Source organism: Hyperolius riggenbachi, chromosome 9, assembly GCF_040937935.1.
Source record: "Hyperolius riggenbachi isolate aHypRig1 chromosome 9, aHypRig1.pri, whole genome shotgun sequence".
Lineage (NCBI taxonomy): Eukaryota > Metazoa > Chordata > Amphibia > Anura > Hyperoliidae > Hyperolius > Hyperolius riggenbachi.
Window position 1 is genome coordinate 230,370,181 of NC_090654.1, and position 21,954 is coordinate 230,392,134.

Sequence of the window (21,954 nt, forward strand, 5' to 3'; positions counted from 1 at the left end):
ATATATATATATATATATATATATAAATAATTATTATTGATTACTGCACTATTGTTTCGGATTGCATACAAGTACAATTTATATGTGTACAGTAAACTTCCAGTCAACTCTGCCTTTATTTCTTTCAGCCATAGACCCTAAAGAAGCATGCAGCTCAGATGTCTATGACAAATCTGACACGATTAGCTGTATGCTTGTTTCAGGTGTGTGATTTAGACCCTACTGACCAAAAAGATTAGCAGGACTGCCAGGCAACTGGAATTGTTTAAATTCCTAACGACCGTGTCACGCCAACGGGCGTGACCGTGGCGGCAGCCCCAGGACCGCCTAATGCCGATTGGCATCAAGTCCTGGAGCTGCAGTTTACCAATTTATGCGGATGCGCGATCGTTCCCTACTTGTTCACGCTAGCCACGACCGCGGCTAGCAGACTGTTTTCCACTGAAAGGGTAAAGAAATCCCCTTTGTTTACCTTTGTACAACGCTGCTATCTCCTGCAGCGCTGCACAGGGGACACTCGGCTGTCCCTCAGAGCGGCTCTAATGTGTGTCTCTCATAGGCTGATGCCTATGAGAGGCGGGGAACCGTGCCGCTCGCCATCCTATGGTGATTTAGGATGGGGAAGGACGGAGGAAAAAGCCTGCCTTTTTTAAATTAAAAAACAAAAGGATCACAGCAGCGATCAGTCCTCCAAAAGAGTGTCCTATTAAGGACAATAAAAGGAGGTCAAATTAATTTGTGTGCTGAGTTGTAGGGCTGTGCAGCACGCTGACAAAGCTGCACAGCCCTGTATTGTAAAAAATGACATGGTCACTAGGGGGGTGTAAGCCTGTGGTACTAAACTGGTTAAAATGAAATAAATATGGCAGCTTCCTTACACCTCAGGTTCCCTTTAACTTTAGTAAATATGCTGTGTTGACCTTGCATGTAGAGGGAGTCTGTAGCATACGTGCAAATCATTTTTGAAATTTGTCAATAACTGGATCTACCGTATATTCTGGCGTGTATGACGACTTTTTAACCACTTAAAATCTTCTGAAAAGTCGGGGGTCATCTTATACACCGGGTGTCAGGTCACCGGGTGTCACTACTTGAACCAGGAAGAGCTTTCAATTACATACCGAGTGCTGCAGCATCGGGGGGAAGGTTCCAATTGAAAAATCCATTAGTCAAAAAAGTTCCTGCAAAACCATTCGCATCATGTGAGCAGCCGCTCGCGCGGGTAACAGAGCAGCTTCCTGGTTCGGGGATCACCTGACCGATGACACGTGCGTTCCGTTGGTGACGTGTGCGCTCACGCTGGAGATTGCCAGAGGAGGAGCACACTGAATTGTGGAGCGCACACGTCACCAGGCAGGTGACCTGGAACCAGGAAGCTGCTCTGCTACTCGCGTGAATCTAAAGGGATTACAGGAAGCTTTGACTGGAAACAGATTTTTTTAAACTGATATTTCCCCAATGGCTGCAGCACTCGGTGTGAAATGTAAAGCTCTGCCTGGGCCAATGTAATACTGAAAAATTGAATACTCACCTATCGGTAATTTTCCTTTCCTGGATCAGATAATGGCGGCATACTACTGGGTTTGGCTCCACCCCCCGAACCAGATTGGACAGGCAACATAATAAATTAAAGAAATCCGCTCCCTCCAGCCATTCTGGTAAAATTAGTCCTCGAATGGACAAGAGGGAGGGATTCGTATGCCGCCATTATCTGATCCAGGAAAGGAAAATTACCGATAGGCGAGTATTCAATTTTCCAGTTTCCTGGACAGAGAATGGCGGCATACTACTGGGACATAAAATATTACCAATGAGGGAGGGAAACGTAAGGATGCAAAAAGGAACATATTTATTAACTCAAACTGCAGACAAAACAGCTTTGCCAAAATCAACAGTAGTTAAAGCAGCAGGATTAACATGATAGTGTGACAAAAAGGTATGAGCAGAAGACCAACTGGCAGCTTTGCAAATACAATCAACTGATACTTTAGTAAAGGAGGCCCAGGAAGCTGCCATGCCCCTAGTTGAGTGTGCATGTACTTCTTGCGGGGCTGGCAAACCTTTCTGCCTATTACTCTGCTGGATAACCTTCACTAACCAGCTGGCTATGGTTCGAGAAGTAACAGGAAGAACCTTCCTTTGACCCTGAATATTAACAAATAGACGATCTGAAGATCTGAATTCAGCTGTAGCGTTTAAATAGGCCTTAACACTTCTCCCCACGTCTAATGGATGTAGATCGTTATCAGAATTGAAGGTTGGAAGGACAAGCTCTTGATTGATATGAAAGACTGATGAAACTTTTGGGATGTGATCCAAGACAGGTCTGATCACTACTCTGTCTGGGAAAAATTCTAAGAGATTACTGGAACAACCCAAGGACTGTAGGTCTGATACTCTTTTAGCGGAAGATATAGCTACCAGAAAAAAACGTTTTCAGACAGATGTTGACTAGAGAGGCTGACTGTACGGGCTCGAAAGGAGGAGATGATAAAGCGTCCAGAACTATACAAAGATCCCATTGGGGAAAGAACGGCCTCCTGGGAGGTCTTATCTTCTGCACCGCCTGGATAAATTGGATAACTAATGGATGTTGAGCCCATTTGACACCAGTTAAAGCTGACAAGGCAGAAACTTGAACCTTAATCGCTGACACTCATTTCTTTTTCGACACCTGTTTGAAGGAATTCCAGAATATCTTGAATTGTAGGAGAATGGAAATCATGATGTTCCTGTGCAGCAAATATAGCAAATCTTTCCCAGATGCAATGGTATGTATGATTTGTAGAGACCTTTCTGGCCTAACAGAGTGGAAGCCACAGCTGCCGAGCAACCTAATGACAAATACTTTTCCCTTTCAATCTCCAAGCCATCACATTTAGAGTGTTGACATCTGGATACAGCATATTCTCCTGAAGCAGAAGGTTGTGGATTACTGGAAGCTTCCTGGCTCAGTTCTAGTACCATTGTAAACCACGGTCTCCGTGGCCAATGAGGAAGAATAACGATGATCGTGGTTGACTCCATGGTCAGTCTCTGTAAAAACCTTGTTATCAATGGAAATGGGGGAAAGGCGTACCCCAGACTGAAGTTCCAAGTTTGGGATAGACAATCCACTCCCGCTGAGTTCGGATGATGGTACCTGGAGAAAAAGCGGTGAGACTTTGTGTTGGCTGGAGAAGCAAAAAGGTCTATCTGGGGATGACCCCACTGTTGTACTATGCTGTGATAAACTTCGCTGTTCAGAGCCCATTCGTGGGGATTGCAGAAGTTCCTGCTGAGATGATCTGCTATTACATTCTGAACCCCCGGTAGATATGACGCAGACAGGTTGGATAGGAATTTCTGTGCCCAGCACATTATGACTCGTTTCCTGGAGAAGAGCATAACTCCTTGCCCCTCCTTATCGCTTGATATAGGAGACTGCTGTTGTGTTGTCTATCTGTAATAGAACACATTTGTTGACAACTAGGTGCTGGAATGCCTTCAGTGCCATAAATGCTGCTCTTAATTCCAATATATTTGATTGGACTTGAACTTGAGGTAATCTCCACTTCTGCTGGACCCATTGTCCCTCGCAGTGAGCCCCCCAGCCCATCTGACTGGCATCTGACTGGCATCTGACGTTACTATAATTGGGATAGCTGGTTGAATCTGATGACAGTTGGACAAATTCTGAGGTTGTAGCCACCAAAGGAGAGAGTCCCTTACTGCTTGTGGAAGGACAATCTGCTGAAACAGGTCTACTTTGTTCCAAGATCGTAGCAGGAAATACTGAAGATCCCTCATATTCCAATGCGCCCATTTTACCATAGGTATGGTTGAGGAAAGAGACCCCACAAGACTCAGCCAATGCGAAGCTGTCAATACCTGCTGACTGAGGACTCTCCTCACTTTCTGACATAAAAGGTCTGCCTTCTCTTCGGGTAGACAAATCTTGTTCTTTGTAGTTATGAAGCGGGCTCCCAAGAAGACCATGTCCTGAGAAGGAATCAGCTGACTCTTCTGCCGGTTTACCAGCCAACCTAGATCTGACAATTCCTCTAGCAAGATCTTTTGATGGACGAGTAATGTAGACCCGTCTTGACTCACAAGCAGGATGTCGTCCAAGTAATGGAACACTCTGAGCCCTCTTACACGGAGAGAATCAATTACTGGCAAAAGAACTTTTGAGAAAGCCCGAGGAGCTGTTGACAACCCGAATGGGAAACATTGCAACTGATAGTGTTAATTGTTTACTGAAAACCTTAGGTACTTCTGAAACTTTTTCCTTATTGGCACATGCAGGTATGCGTCTGACAAGTCTATTGTTGACAACCAATCGTCTCTTAGGATCATTCTTGTTATGGTTTGTAGAGATTCCATCTTGAAATGCTGAACTTTGATAAACTGATTTAGAAACTTGAGGTCTAGAATGGGTCTCCAACCCCCTGAATTTTTTGGAACCAAGAATAGTGGTGAATAAATTCCGTGAAACTTCCTCCTTGTTGGAACTGAGACCACAGCCTTGACTTGACCAGAAGAACCTGACGTTTTTGAAGAGAAAAAGGAATTTTCGTCTGCACAAATCTTCTTGTAGGCAGCCTCCTCTTGAATTTACAAGAGTGCCCGTGTCTTAATGTTCTTAGCACCCAAGAGTCTTGGATCTTTGCCACCCAGCGTTCCTGAAAAAAGTCTTGCCCCTACTGGAACAGACTGGGTGGGCGCATCTTGAAAAGGACTTCTGAGACTGCTGAGAGCCTAGAGTGGTCTTAGGCTTGTTTGACTTTAAAAAGGTTGATTGGGTACCTCTCCAATTAATTGAAAAGGTTCTACCAGGCTTGTAAGACTTTGATTGCTGGTAACGGTTGAAATATGGTTTCCTACTATTTTGCTGACGATTCTGCCTGGGTTTCCTATCTTGAGGTAAAAGACCAGATTTCCCACCAGTAACCTTGGCGATTGCGCTATCCATCTTCTCCCCAAACAAATGTGTGCCATCAAAGGGTATCTTGCACCAATGATTGCGAGATGATTGGTCTGCTGACCATGGCTTTAACCATAATGCTCTCCTGGCTGTCACAGTGTTAAGTATTGTACGTGCTGAAGATCTAATAACGTCTATAGCAGCTTCACCCATAAAATCACTGGATAGTTTTAACTCATCCAAAGCCCTAATGAGGTCTTGTTTGTCAGCATCAGAGTTTAGGGCCAATTCAATATTTTCGACCCAGACCTTGGTGGCTTTAGCAAGGGAAGTGAGGGCAACTGCTGGTTTACAGGAAGCACCTGCAGAAAGAAAAGCCTTCTTGATGTCTGAATCGATTTTCCTATCCAGTGGATCTCTGAAAGAAATCACATCATCCATCGGTAGTGTTACATGCTTTGCGAGTCTCATTATGGATGAATCTACAATAGGAGTAGAATCCATTAGCTTTGCATCTTGATCGGACAATGAATATAGTTTTGAAAATCGATTAACCAAGGAGGGTTTCTGTTCCACCTTGTTCCACTCCTTCAAGAAAATATCCTTGATAACTTTCATTAAAGGAAAAGCCCCCGTTGCCTGTCAAGATGTGGATAGTACTTATCAGGTTCTTGACTTGTTTCCTTATCCTCCTCCCAACCAATAGCCGATTTGATTGCTGTCACAAATGCCGGTACCAGGGCAAAGTCAAAACCCACAGGTGGCGCTGAAGTTTGTGCAGAGGAGTCTTCTCCCTGCACCTGAGAGGTTGAAGGCCCTGCTTGTGACACTTGGACAGACATTTTATCAAAGGTATCCTGTACCGCTTGCTGAATAAAAGACATAACCTGTAAATTATCAGCTTCTTTGTCTCTCCCTAATTTACTGAAACATGCCTCACAAAGCATTTTATCAGGTAAAGCAGGCTGGGCAGAGGACCAACATAACGACTTTTCAGGCTGCAGATATCTCCTGCTATCTTCTGAATGAGGAGGAGGAGATCTATGATACGGTGGAGAACGTCTATAGGATGGTCAAATCTCCTTGGAGATCTTGACCGTGACCTATTCCTGCGCCTTGGTGAGCGACTCCGATAATAACGTCCTCTTGAATAATGCCTGCTCGGAGACCTCCTATGACGATCTCTAGAACGTCTCTCAGGAGAATATCTTTTATCCTTATGTTCTTTTGAAGATCTCTTATGAGAGAAACTTGGCCTTTGGGAAGAACGGTGGGATGCAGGTTCCCGTCTTGACTTCGACCTAGACCGACCTCTTTCAGACTGGTGACCTTTAGACACCGTATGTCTACTCTCTCTTTTATGCGGACTGTGGATGACATAAAATGAGATATGTTCCACTAAGAAATCGCCAATTGAAAAGGTTAAAAAGAGAGAGAGCACTCTTTTGTCCCAATAAGCCCCACATTGTGCATAAAAGAGGTAGTAAGAAAAAAACACCTCGTGCAAAATACCTGATATATAAAATATCAAGTGATTACCTTCCCCTCGGAACAAGACCAGTATCATCACCAGTCACCTCCTTTGCCTTGGAAGGCTCCATCTTAAATCAAGCATACAAAAGGGACTATTAGTACCCTCTAATAAAGAATGCTGATCAGCTAAAATATACAATAAGCTAATGTAACCAGAACTTGCTGAAGTAATTTGTTAGCTCATACCTTATAAATGCCTGGAAAGGTAGATAAGGTGTCCCCCAGCAGCGACTCGGCAAGACAGACTGCTTGCTGGATCAATCCGGCTACAGAAGAAGCGGTACCGCCAGCACACGTGCTGACACCCGCTCAAGCGTCCTGGTCTGGCGTTCCGGAAGACTGCCGCCGGAGATTTTATCCAGGCAGCCAATCAGGACAGGTCTCGCGTACTCCTGCGAGAATAGCGGCTCCTTCCGCGTTTCAATTCCGGAATTGCGTTCTGGCGGTGGTCAGAGAGACGCGCCGGAGGCTAGGAGGTAAGGGAAGGGAAGAGCACAGGGGCTAGGCACATATATTGACCCCTATTAGGGGTCGCAATGGCCAAAGCGGGAGAGGCTGAACCCGCTGAAATACAAAAATAACAGGAAAAAAAAAAAGGTAAAAAGAAAAACAAAAAAGTGGACCTGTCCATTCGAGGACAGAGAAAAAAAGAGTGGCTGGAGGGGGCGGATTTCTTTAATTTATTATGTGGCCTGTCCAATCGTGTTCGGGGGGTGGAGCCAAACCCAGTAGTATGCCGCCATTCTCTGTCCAGGTAATAGGGATTCTATGTGTGATGTGAGGTGCCGACGGTCTATACAGTGGTGGGCCAGATGGATGGAGGAGGCATAGAGGAGGTAGTCTTATACGGCGAGTATATCCCAAACTCTGTATTTTGACTGGAAGAGTTGGGGGGGGGGGGTCATCTTATACGCCAGAATATACAGTGTTTCTATAGTTTTTCTAAGCTACAAAGGCCACAAATAAAAGGAAAACAAACACTGAGCAGTAGTAAAGGAGAGGTCAGTGATTAAATAATGATGGGAGATGGATTACCAATAGCTTATTATGAGAACCCCTACAATTAGGCAGGATATAGAGACAGAGCAGTAATTTGTGCAGACATTCCCTATTAATCTCCTACTGTTCTTTCCAGGAATTATGATCCTTCCTCTCTGCTGCCAAGCATAACCGCTAATGCCAGCAAAGTGGGAATGGGTTTTCTAAGCGATGGCTAATTAGCCAGATGTTAAAGAAATACTGCAGTCAAAACTGTGTGTTCTCTACACAAGCTTAAATTATATAGCTAAAGGCATAAACAGTGCTGCATTTTATATATGGTCTATTATATCTTTATCAGAGCATATCATCATACCAGTTTCACCAAAATAGCCTGCATTCTGAATAGCAAGGCCTAGTGGCCTTTTTTTTTTTTTTTTTCCCTATTCTTTTTTCTTTTTTGACCCACCTCTCCTGAAATTGCAGCTTAATTCTGACGACTTAAGACATCCACAGATGTTTTAAACAGCCTTGTCCCTTCAGCAGCACTGAAAATGGACCAACCATATGCTTTCACTGCAAGATGTGATTTGTGCACTTTACAGTAGGATAGGAAGCATAATTCTGTATCAGAATAGCATAATTTTCAATCATCTGATCCTGACTGATGTGGATTTGGGCAAAACAAGTATTTAACGCAATTCAAACACCGATGGCACTAACGTGTAGTTTAAAGAAAAAAAGCTGGCAGTGTAAGTATTCTGTTCACTAATCAAATAACTGATGTAAATTTCAGATGTCCCACCTTTTCGCTGTGCCCTTACACACATCAGACCATAGTCTTTGGAAAGTGAAAGATCACAGACCAATCTTACCCCCTTCCATGTAGTATGAGAGCCATACCTACACTGTCTATTCTATGGAGCTGAACTCCCCATCAGACAGAAATCTTTGCAAGATGCTGCACACACAGATGCTGTACAGACACAAAAGATCAGTATCTGCAAAAGATCTGTTCCTGCAAAAGATCAATTCCTGCAAATTGCATTCATATTCTATGGGATCTGCAGATCATCATACACACCTTGTTTAACTGACATTCATCTGCAGATCAGACAATCATCTGCAGATCTGAAAATCCATTCTGGTGGAAATGATCTGCAGATGATTGTCTGTTAAACAAGGTGTGTATGATGATCTGCAGATCCCATAGACTATGAATGCAATTTGCAGGAACGGATCTTTGCCAGGAACAGATCTTTTGCAGATACTGATCTTTTGTGTCTGTACAGCATGTTTGTGAGCAGCATCTTGCAAAGATTTTTTTCTGATGTGGAGTTCAGCTCCATAGAAAAGACTGTGTAGAGTATGGCTCTCATACTACATGAAGGGTGGTAAGATTGGTCTGTGATCTTTCATTTTCCAAGGACTATGGTCTGATGTGTGTATGCACCCTCATTGAAATCATTGCACAAGCAGCACGTATGTCTGTCTGCTGCGTTAAGTCCACCCAAAATGTACTTTGGCATCCTTTGTAAAAAGAACCTGTGAGTAGTTATAACAATCAGTACAGTTGACATTATAAGGCATGCTCAGATTTAGCGACTATAGGCTAGTCAAACCGTTAATGTAAAATTGCACAAATGTACTAAAAAATCTGGACTGATTTGGTTTTCCCTGCAGTGGCTGTAATGTGTGTTACGGAATGCGTAGGAACAATGATGGCCTGAAACAAGGGCAGCATCATGCTCCAAATAAAAGGCTACATGGCATATGATTATAATCCAACATACCTTTATTACCCTGCTTGGCTATCTTCAGTGACTAAAACGTTGTTTCCGAGGCCTGCACTTTGTCTATCTGTTACCACAAAATCCCATTGTACTCCCCATAGCTGTGTAATGTGCTGTTAATGTAGATATCCCTATCCTATGAAACCCGTTTAGGCAAGATCTTGATGTGTTTGGTGACCTTTATGTAATCATATAAAGAAACACATTATGCAGCAAGCCAAAGGCCTTTCCATTGAAGTTTATTATACTAATATTTTTTTCCATTGCTAACCTCCTTACAGGCCTTTAAAATGTCTTTGGCCCTCCAATCTTTGCGCAGGGATTGTGTATCTGGCAGGACAGCTAATGCACTCTGCAGAGTTTTGTCATCATTAATAGATATGAAGATGTGATGCATTAAACATGTTGGCTTTTCTCTCTCTCCAGGAGCCATAATTGTCTTAGGAAGATATCAGAGGTTTCGATTTAACCATCCAGCAGAAGCTGCTGTCCTCAGGCAGAGGAGATCTGTAAGTCTGAGATTACCTTGATGTTTCTGCAAGTCTATTATAGAATCTGTTACTTGCTACTTTATAGCAGGATGTCATTTTTTAAGCCCCATCTACACGATACGATTCTTTGTGCAATTCGATTACAATTCTATTTATGATCTGATGAAATCGGACATATCCGATCAGGATTCGATTCAATTCGATTTGCCATTGTTTTGCAATGGCAAATCGAATCCTGATCAGACATGTTGGATTTCATCGGATCGTGAATAGAATCGTAATCGAATTGCACAAAGAATCGGATCGTATAGAGTGGGCTTAAGGTGTACTAAGGTCTATAACATCGTGTTGTGTGATGATGGCATTTGTCATTTCTCAGAATATGTCAGCGGTGACATGACAGATTGTAACAGCACCATCTGGAAAAGCATGGCAGCAATTCCAAAATGTCATGTTGTATGATAGCTATGTATATTCTATGTGGACATACGTAATCCACATAGAGAACATTCCACAAGAAATGAGAGAGGGGGAAGAAATGTTCTGCATCTTGTGAGAATGGAGCAGTATTTAGTAAAACAATCATTGTGCAAGTGCAAAAATCATTAAAAGCCTTGCACACACGGGGCTGTAAATATCCCTATAGAGGTTTGCAAGCAACCCGGTTACCGGGATCAGGATGCAGGACTCTGTTGATGTATGGGCAGATCGACCAAGAGACAGATCTCAAATCTGATCAGAAACAGATCTGTTGGCACCACAGGCTGATTACTGATCAAGTTCAGCACAAAATCTCTTGGGAATTGGCCTTGTGACGCTGCCGACTTTTACCACCTGGCTGACTCCCAAATGTTAATGTGTTCCGTCTCCTGGTGCCCGTGCACTGACACCTGCATCGCTTCCTCCATTGCTTCTTCCGAGCGTGTGTGATATCACATACATGCACCTGGTGGCGCTGGGGAGGGCAGCGGAGGAGACCGGGAGTCGGCACAGCTAGACAGGTGAGATTTACAATGCGGGCGGAGGCATTTGCATTTGGGGGGCAGCCGCCAAGGGGGCCCGCCTCGTTTATCAGTCGGTGTTGGATAGCATGCTGTTACCGTACTGCACCGGATCGAACCAAGTTGGATCAAGATTTTCCAGCTGCTTCGATCTATACATGATTGGGCATGCTTGTTGCGGCACCGGTTTTATGGTCGATTAGAATGCAATATCCCTAGATGTATGGCCAGCTTTAGAGTTCCAATTCGACAAAAAGAAAAACTCTACTTGATGAACTAAATATGTTACACACAGAAGCTTTATATTGAGCAGTTTCATCCCAACAATTGAGATTCACAAATATGGATATGTACCTGATGAGTGCTGTGTCACTAGTATTTGAGCTGTTTTGAGAAGCCTGTAGTTATGCCCTGCCCCACTCTCAGTAGGGAAGTAGCTTGTAGAGGGCCCAATACTATCAGGAAAACATGCAAAATAAAATGTAATGTTTATGTGACTTTTCAGCAACAATGAAAAGGTAATTTGGCTGTGGAATTAATTTTATATAAAATCAAACTGAGGGTAGGTAATATATTCTATTTAAGCTTATTTGACTCTAAAGAAACAGTAAGCGCTATTGCGTTTGCGCTTGCAAAAGCTTCTTTTTCCACCTGTGGCGATTGCGACGTGAGCAGTCGGGAGTGAAACTCGATCACACCAATTATTGTACAGCTTGACTATTGCAATTTGTGAAAAATCAAAACGTGCTAATGGAAAAGTGCATCGCAATTTAAATGTAAATCATGGTGCCCTAACAATTGGCAAAACGCCGGCCATCCGCTTTTTTAAGCGGATCTCGGGTAGTGGAAAAGGGCCCTAACCCACATCTGTATACTCAACTTTTTTGTAGTAATTCTTAGCTGAACTATTTTGTTGGGCTAATGCTGAATATTGGTTGTTCTTCGTCTAGGATAGTCAGGCGTCTTTTCTAAGTGACTGTTCCCTGGACTGGCTGGACCTGTCTGGAGATTACTCCTCCTCCAAAGAGAATTCACTCATCCTGAATGCAAGGTATACCTTTCACTGCCGTTACATTGGTGTGATTCGTAAAGGGATGAACAGGCTGTTTGCTAGAGTACTTACTATGAATTATCAGCATTTTTGCTATCCTATTCCCTCTTTTATAACCTTTGCCTATTTTTTTTTAGTAATGCAGTCTGGATTTCAAAAATGAATAGACATGGCGGTCTAACTCTTTCTAGGCCTCTTTTTACTCTTTTCTGTTCAGTTGATATCATTGCAGCCATCCTTTTTGTTTAAAAAAAATAATAATATATATACGGTGTATATATATATATATATATATATATATATATATATATATATATATATATATATATATATAATCAACGAGTGATGGACCACTCATATACATATAGTATATATTATGTAGTTCCTGGGTATAATATTTGCACATTTTCTGGTATGTTTTGTAGTTTATGTAGTAGTTTATTCCCTACTGGTTGTCCCTTGTTGCAAAAAAAAAAAAAAAAGAAAACTGTATAGATTCCTATTTGCAATATTGTAATGTTTTTGATCTACAACAATATGTAAAGTCAGCTACAAGACAATGAATGCTCTGTCAGGCGAGAAAGGGGTCTCTTTCTGTTTTTTTGTTTGTTTTGTTTTTGTGGGGGAGGGGAGGGGAGAGAGAGTTGAGGGGGATTTTACTCTTACCGCTATTACATTAATGACTAGAGGTAGAAGAATCACTGGAATACGAGGGGATCGGGCAGTCTTTCTCTCCACTTTACAGTGGTTATACACTGTAACATTTTTAAGTAGAATAGATATTTGATTTGGCAAAAAATAAAATCTATTAATCTATCAGAATTGAGGGCCTTCTTGATCAATGATCGATTGTTTTATGATTTAAACATTGATTAGCAAAGGACTTACTTTAAACAGTGGAGGGGGCACAGATGGAAATGCTATAAGATCAATGGGCTGCTTAGGTTTGTACTGCATTGAGCAGTGCAAAGCTAGTGATGGTGCAATCGATATTGGGCCATACTCCTGCTAAAATCTGATCCAATATTGAGTAGTGTATAATAGCTGATCCAAGAACTGACTGATCTTCAGGAGACTAAAGAACCGCTGTCGCAAAAAAAAATGTAAAATACATGTAAACACATACCAATAAGTATTTTTCTTCCAGAGTAAAATGAGCCATAAATTACTTTTCTCCTATGTTGCTGTCACTTAAAGGGACACTTAAGCCAGAAAAAAAAGGTTTTACTCACCTGGGGCTTCTACCAGCCCCCTGCAGCAGTCCTGTACCCTCGCAGCCACTCACTTATTCTCTGGTCCCCCGCTGCCAGCTAGTTTCGCCGACAGGCCCGACAGGACTGGCTACGCTAGTTTCCTCTGCATTCCCGACTGCAATTAACGATATTGCGGGCCACAGCGCGATAAAAAATATACGCGTTTCCGCATTACCAACGCATAGATATGGGGCAATGCGTATCTTTGTACGCGTTGCGGCCCGCAATAGTGCTAATTGCAGTCGGGAATACGGAGGAAGCTACGCGTGGCCAGTCCTGTCTGGCCTGTCGGCAAAGACGAAACTAGCTGGCAGCGGGGGACCAGAGAATTAGTGAGTGGCTGCGAGGGCACAGGACTGCTGCAGGGGGCTGGTAGAAGCCCCAGGTGAGTAAAACTCTTTTTTTTTTTTCTGGCTTAAGTGTCCCTTTAAGGTAGGTAGTAGAAATCTGACAGAACTGACAGGTTTTGGACCAGCCCACTCCTCATGGGGGATTTTTGCATGGCCTTTATTCTTTAAAAAGACACTTCCTGCAAAGGATTTATACAAAAGCTGACCTCCCTGCTCACTGCACACTGTTTTGGAAGTTAGATGGAGCAACTGCCATTCACTTAGTGCTTTTGAAAATAAATAAAACAATGAGAACCCCCCATGAGGAGATGAGCTGGTCAAAAACCTGTCGGTTCTGTCAGATTTCTAGAACCTACTTTAAGTCCCAGCAGCATATGAGAAAGTAATTTGTAGCACATTTCACTCTGGGAGAAATGTACTTGTTTGTATATGTTTACACGTATTTTTAATTCTACAATTTTCGCGATAGTGGTCCTTTAAGATGTTCCCAAATTTATTACAACTGGTCTATTTTACAGGGTAAAGGTCAATGTAAATTAATTCATATCATTTATTTAGGTCCGTACTCTACACATACAGTATGTTGATGATTGACAAAGATTGTAGGCTCAAATTGTTGTGTATAGTCAATATTGGATCCACTTTCTTGCACAGCTTTTAAAAGTTGACTTTGTATGGAAAAAAAAGTTTAACAGATTAAAGGAAACCAGAGACGACATAACCTAAAGATTTGATACTTACCTGGGGCTTCTTTCAGCCACATAAGTACATCTGAGTCCCTTGCCGTCCTCCAGCGGTGTGCCGTTCAGCCGCAATCAGCCCCGGTAACTGGTTCAGTCATGTCAGTCAGGGTCTTCTGCGCATGATGTCTGTTGGCCATTTTTGTGATGAAGAGACTCCTCTGTATGTTCGACTCATCTGCTCTGTGTTTTCTAAGTAAGCATACTGGGGCAGTTTATCAAAACACATACAATAGATTCTGGGCAAAATTGTTGCAGATGTGAAAGAGGTGCTCAAAGGGACCAATCAGAATCATTGATCTGGGCATCTGCTCAATTTTTGCATCAGTTGTGCTCAAGTTCTCCTGGCTTTGATAAATCGAACCCACTAAGTGGTTTTATCACTAGCAAAGGTTACATTGCAATTAGTGGGTTCCGTAAATGCTGCCAGTTCATCCCTCTATGCCTGAGGCCTGAGCTGCTATAGTAACAGAAAGCTGCATTATGCTGTAGATGTGAGTGAATGCAGGCAAAGCCCTGCACCAGGCTGGGTGGACCTCGGCAGAAGGGGTGGAGCAGAGTGACAGTGTGTGTGTGTCCTCGCTGGAAGCATGTTTGGCTACAGCTATTTCTCTTACATCTCTGTGGGATTTTGTGTTGAAAGCAGAATGCCAAATGCGTTGTTCTTCTCTTTCCTTTCCTGCAAACAAGGAGCGTGCTTAATACAGGGCAAGGTAAGAACTGTTTATATAATTCACTGAAATGCAGCATCATCGCCTGAAATCAGTCTGTTTGAAGTTTTCTGTGTGATTGCTTCACTATTCCCTCTGCGTATAATTAACAGTGCGATCATTTCATGTTAATTTCTAAATAGAGAATTGGAAAGACACATTATACTATAGTGTCTGGTTTCTGATCTAATTCCTGGCTTGGAAACTGCTAGTACAGAAATCTGGGATACTATAGTCATACATCATTATGTATATCCTTTTCCTGCTTCAGTGCTGCATCTGACAAAGTCAAGTTGCCCTGTGCGAGTTCTGCTTGTCAGTGTGCCCTTGTCTCTGGGCACCCATGCCTGGCTATACTGTGGGCACCTATACCTGGCAATACTGAGGGCACCTAAACCTAGCCATACTGTGGGCACCTATACTGTGCAATACTGGGGGCAGCTATATTGAGTTCACCTATACCTGGCTATACTGAGGGCATCTATACCAGGCTATACTAGGGGTGGATATATTAAGGGCACCTACACCTCATTATACTGCGGGCACCTATACCAGGCTATACTAGGGGCAGATATATTAAGGGCATCTATACCTGGCTATCCTGAGGGCACCTATACCTGGCTGTAATGGGGACAGATACCCTATACTTGACTATATTGGGGGCACCTAAACCTTGATATTCTTTACTGGGGGCACCCGGCTGTGAGCTCTGTATGCCGAAACCACCTGCTTCGGCACCTATACCTGGGGTGGGGGGCATCCAAATTTTCACAGGGGGCCCAGTGATTTATAGTTATGCCCCTGCTCTGTTCATACTGGACTCCTATTAAAAAGCATATACTGTATCTATTTACACCCAATAGCAGGTAAAGAAGCAAATGCAAATCAGCTGTCCATTTTATCGCTAGTCGGAACGATATGTTAACCAGCTTATTGCCAAACTCTTGTACCATGTAAATTATTATTATTATTATTTATTTATAAAGCGCCAACATATTCCGTGGCACTGTACAATGTAAGAAAACAAACAAGGGATACATAATGATACAGACAATGCAATACATAGAAAATGAACACTGATACAAAATACAGAACTGCTGATTACAATAGCAAATTTAACATGATGACTAAAATGTATACATGTCTAACAGTGTGCAAGCAATTAAATTAATAACATTCAATGACACAAAAGGGTGAGAGCCCTGCCCTTGCGAGCTTACAATCTAAAGGAATGGGGTGGAAACAAGAGGTGGGGGAAGTATACAGTATATATACAGGAAGTGCGTAATTAGGTTATTTAGTGGGTGCATGGCCTACGCTAGAGAATATGCTTGTCGGAAAAGGTGGGTTTTGAGAGCGCATTTAAAGATTTCAAAGGTGGGAGGGTGGCGGATGTGCTGTGGAAGGGCATTCCAGAGGAGGGGTGAGGCACATGAGAAGTCTTGTACACGTGAATTTGAGGAGGTAATAGTAGAAGAGGATAAAATAAGCTAGTGTGCAGATCTGAGATTGCAGTTGGGTTGGTATCTGGAGACTAGTGAGGAGATGTACAGGGGAGAGAGATTGTGGAGAGCTTTGTAGGTTAGGGTTAAGAGTTTGAACTGAATCCTCTGGTTAATTGGTAGCCAGTGAAGAGTTGACAGAGAGGAAGGAAGAGGGAGAGGAGAGATGAAATGGTACCACATTTGGTCAGGGGGGGGTTTTCTATTTTTTGAATTTACTAGAAAGGTAATTTATTTGTAAAATGCATTTTGTTTAAATAAAAAAAAATTTGGGTGGGGGCGGGGGCTCCTACTTCAAATTCAGCAGGAAGTGCATCTGACTGGCCCAATTCCAAGAAGTGTACCATTTGTATTAAATGTACAAGCAAGCAGGAATCATTAGACTTTCATTACCATCTGTAAGGAGTTTTGAATCGGGATGATACCATTTATTGGCTAACTTAGAGGTGGATAAACAGTGAGCTTTCGGCTTATAAAAAGCCTTCGTCGGACTGGTTCCTGACAAACACTGAAAAACACAGCTTATATACACTGACATACAGAGGAGAAACATTCTTTAGCAAACATAAATGTAATCAGATGCCTCAACTGTTACTGAGGAGGCTTTCCCAGGCATCCTGGCTAAATTGATAAGATCAACAGTTCCATCTGTAGTCTTTGCTAAGGGGTCTTGTGAACTGAAATTTAGGCAGAGGCTAGTCGCATGATGCCCTAATAACAGCTGTCACTGGGACAGGAATGCTCCCTAGTGGTGGATAGCAGCAATAGCAACATGACTGATGCTACCATGCAGGTTTACTGATTAGACTTTCTTCTTCATACACATTATTTGCCATCTGGGCAACTCCTTCCAAAACAGTTTTTTTTATTTAATTCTTGATGAGACTTATGGTGCCCATACATGGTACAATTTTTTCCCAATCTTACCATTTTTATGTAATATAAGGGAACTGCCTAAATCATCCTTTGAGTATATTTACTTAATTTACCCTTATACTACATAGAAATGGTAAGATTGTACCATGTATGGGCACCATAAGGAAAAGATAACACCTCCATCAGGTTTGTGTGCATTTTGAAAATATTCCCTGATACTTCCTTTTAAGGTCATTTTAAGCCACTTGAACAGAAAGTGGGGTAAAATGTCCTCAGTCAGTGTGCAGAGAACAATAAAACCTCACAGGTTTTAGATTGTCTTCACACTACCACAAAAGTGGAGATTATTCCCCACTTCCTGTTGAGGTAACCCCAGTCCCCTGGAGAGGAATTGAGATGACATCTCCTCACTCAAGACAAATACAGTAGTAAAATCATACAGATTTCCGCCATTCCCTGTCTTGACATTATCGACTGCCTTTGGAAAACGCCACTTACTTGGTTATGTGTTGTTCGTATGTCTCTGACAAATTTCTTAAGGTTTCTTAAGGTCTTGTACACATTGGCCTCAATTCACTAAGCTTTATCAAACATTTTATCAAATGTTTGATAATTTACCTCATGGGTAAAATCTAATTTTGAATTCTCTAAGGTGTTATATATTTCGCAAATGTTCTATCGATAAAACGTTCAATTAATCTATAACACCTCAGTGAATTAAAAATTAGATTTTACCCATGAGGTAAATTATCAAACGTTTGATAAAGTGTTTGATCAAACTTAGTGAATTGAGGCCATTGTGTATTAAACTCTGCCGAAGTAACCGCCTTTGGCAAGAAACAAGTTCGTGTTCAGCTTCCCAATACTTTGGCGAAACATTCGGCATGCCGGATCATCTTGCCCAAATGCAGCCCAATGTTATTGTTTTCTTTTTTGCTCTACCCTATCTGTAGTTCACCCCACATTGTCCCTCCTTCACCCTCCATTGTGAGAGGAGGCGACACTTGTTGAGGGATCATGTCTCGATCCCTGTTAGGCAAGTGTGTATCAGGCTTTAGTCACAGACCCAGGCTGAGCAAGCAGGTCAGGTGACCCTACTGGCTACTTGCTTGTTCTAAACACTACAGAAGCCATGAGGTTGGCATGACGGCCAGGCAACTTAATATAATAAGCGAAAGGAAAGCTGGTAGACTGCATATTCTACTTAATTCAGATGTTCTGTAAGGCACTGATGGTCCAGAACAATAATGTATTTGGTATTTCACTCTAGATAGCACATAACCAATCCACTAGTCTGTCGCTTAGTTCTCTGCAGATGATCATGAACTTATTTTACCTTTGCCACAAACTTATCAATTTTAAGCAGGATACAACACGTTTCTATTTGTATTATGTACTTTTCTATATCTAGTTGGTGAGGCATATATAGTGTATATAGATACTGCTTTTCCAGTAACCTTCACCCTGTGTAGAATTGGCACTCAGCTAGTGAGATTATAGAGTAATGTGGGGAAAAGTACAAAAGATCCACTGTCCGGCTGTGTGAGACACGGAAAGCGCTGACTCAGCATAATGCCATTATTTGCTTATATAATGTAATACGAAACACCAGGCACAGCAGAACACAATAGAGGTATTGCACGTGTCTGCAGGAGTTTGAGGATTTTCAAAATCACTTTCCTGATGTCATCTTTTTACTGTTTGTCACATTTGTTGGGATACAGGTCCTTCTCAAAACATTAGCATATTGTGATAAAGTTCATTATTTTCTGTAATGTACTGATAAACATTAGACTTTCATATATTTTAGATTCAAATACACACAACTGAAGTACCGTAGTTCAAGCCTTTTATTGTTTTAATATTGATGATTTTGGCATACAGCTCATGAAAACCCCAAATTCCTATCTCAAAAAATTAGCATATTTCATCCGACCAATAAAAGAAGTGTTTTTAAAACAAAAAAAGTCAACCTTCAAATAATTATGTTCAGTTATGCACTCAATACTTGGTATTGGAATACTTGGAATCCTTTTGCAGAAATGACTGCTTCAATGCAGCGTGGCATGGAGGCAATCAGCCTGTGGCACTGCTCAGGTGTTATGGAGGCCCAGGATGCTTCGATAGCGGCCTTAAGCTCATCCAGAGTGTTGGGTCTTGCGTCTCTCAACTTTCTCTTCACAATTTCCCACAGATTCTCTATGGGGTTCAGGTCAGGAGAGTTGGCAGGCCAATTTTGCACAGTAATACCATGGTCAGTAAACCATTTACCAGTGGTTTTGGCACTGTGAGCAGGTGCCAGGTCGTGCTGAAAAATGAAATCTTCATCTCCATAAAGCTTTTCAGCAGATGGAAGCATGAAGTGCTCCAAAATCTCCTGATAGATAAAACACAGTGGACCAACACCAGCAGCTGACATGGCACCCCAGACCATCACTGACTGTGGGTACTTGACACTGGACTTCAGGCATTTTGGCATTTCCCTCTCCCCAGTCTTCCTCCAGACTCTGGCACCTTGATTTCTGAATGACATGCAAAAGTTGCTTTCATCCCAAAAAGTACTTTGGAACAATGAGCAACAGTCCAGTGTTACTTCTCTATAGCCCAGGTCAGGCGCTTCTGCCGCTGTTTCTGGTTCAAAAGTGGCTTGACCCGGGGAATGCGGCACCTGTAGCCCATTTCCTGCACACGCCTGTACACGGTGGCTCTGGATGTTTCTACTCCAGACTCAGTCCACTGCTTCCGCAGGTCCCCCAAGGTCTAGAATCGGTCCTTCTCCACAATCTTCCTCAGGGTCCGGTCACCTCTTCTTCTTGTGCAGCGTTTTCTGCCACACTTTTTCCTTCCCACAGACTTCCCACTGAGGTGCCTTGATACAGCACTCTGGGAACAGTCTATTTGTTCAGAAATGTCTTTCTGTGTCTTACCCTCTTGCTTGAGGGTGTCAATGATGGCCTTCTGGACAGCAGTCAGGTCACCAGTCTTACCCATGATTGCGGTTTTGAGTAATGAACCAGGCTGGGAGTTTTTAAAAGCCTCAGGAATCTTTTGCAGGTGTTTGGAGTCAATTAGTTGATAAAGTTAATAGCTCGTTTAGAGAACCTTTTCATGATATGCTAATTTTTTGAGATAGGAATTTTGGGTTTTCATGAGCTGTATGCCAAAATCATCAATATTAAAACAATAAAAGGCTTGAACTACTTCAGTTGTGTGTAATGAATCTAAAATATATGAAAGTCTAATGTTTATCAATACGTTACAGAAAATATTGAACTTTATCACAATATGCAAATTTTTTGAGAAGGACCTGTATATAGAGACTCACTGCTTCCACTGGTGTGTCCCTTCTTTTTGTCTAAACCTTGGCCTGCCAGTTCCAGCACAGCTTTTGTGTGTTTGATCATATGGACTGTGGTGTGAGTAGTGGAACCACCTATGTTTTATTTTTTCTGTTCAACAAATTGTACTTTTGGCAAAATCAAAAAAGGAATACTGGGCAATTTTATAGCTCCTCATTTCTAACGCCCATGTCTCCAGCTGGCTGATTACTGCCCCCCACCCCACTCCACCCCCCCCCCCCCCCCCCCAATCAGCTGCGGCAGATTTATGTTCTTGTGGATGAAATTGCTCCCCAACCACTTTTTTTGCAAACTGTTTCACCCAGCTTAAATTCTTGACCATCTTGCTGTGCCACTGGAGCCCCCAATCTGTCAGCAGCCATAGGTAGTTATATAAGCATTGTGAAGCCCCCAGTATGTCAGTAGCCATAGGTAGTTATATAAGCATTGTGAAGCCCCCAGTATGTCAGTAGCCATAGGTAGTTATATAAGCATTGTGAAGCCCCCAGTCTGTCGGCAGCCATAGGTAGTTATATAAGCATTGTGAAGCCCCCAGTCTGTTGGCAGCCATAGGTAGTTATAAGCATTGTGAAGCCCCCAGTCTGTCGGCAGCCATAGGTAGTTATAAGCATTATGGAGCCCCCTAATCTGTCAGCAGCCATAGGTAGTTATAAGCATTGTGAAGCCCCCAGTCTGTCGGCAGCCATAGGTAGTTATATAAGCATTGTGAAGCCCCCAGTATGTCTGTAGCCATAGGTAGTTATATAAGCATTGTGAAGCCCCCAGTATGTCAGTAGCCATAGGTAGTTATATAAGCATTGTGAAGCCCCCAGTCTGTCGGCAGCCATAGGTAGTTATATAAGCATTGTGAAGCCCCCAGTCTGTCGGCAGCCATAGGTAGTTATAAGCATTGTGAAGCCCCCAGTCTGTCGGCAGCCATAGGTAGTTATAAGCATTATGGAGCCCCCTAATCTGTCAGCAGCCATAGGTAGTTATAAGCATTGTGAAGCCCCCAATCTGTAGGCAGCCATAGGTAGTTATATAAGCATTGTGAAGCCCCCAGTCTGTCGGCAGCCATAGGTGGTTATAAGCATTGTGAAGCCCCCAGTCTGTCAGCAGCCATAGGTAGTTATAAGCATTGTGAAGCCCCCAGTCTGTAGGCAGCCATAGGTAGTTATATAAGCATTGTGAAGCCCCCAGTCTGTAGGCAGCCATAGGTAGTTATATAAGCATTGTGAAGCCCCCAGTCTGTCGGCAGCCATAGGTAGTTATAAGCATTATGGAGCCCCCTAATCTGTCAGCAGCCATAGGTAGTTATAAGCATTGTGAAGCCCCCAATCTGTAGGCAGCCATAGGTAGTTATATAAGCATTGTGAAGCCCCCAGTCTGTCGGCAGCCATAGGTGGTTATAAGCATTGTGAAGCCCCCAGTC

General features: G+C 42.6%; 1 protein-coding gene across 4 annotated transcripts in view; it reads left to right on the forward strand.

Annotated features, from left to right (window-relative positions):
• Positions 1–21,954, forward strand: part of STARD9 (StAR related lipid transfer domain containing 9) — a 255,427-nt gene that overhangs the window by 187,188 nt on the left and 46,285 nt on the right. For all 4 annotated transcript variants that reach the window (XM_068254136.1, XM_068254138.1, XM_068254137.1 and 1 more), the window contains 2 exons: positions 9,637–9,719; positions 11,653–11,753. In XM_068254136.1, the coding sequence (XP_068110237.1) occupies positions 9,637–9,719; positions 11,653–11,753 (184 nt within the window). The remainder of the gene's footprint in view (positions 1–9,636; positions 9,720–11,652; positions 11,754–21,954) is intronic.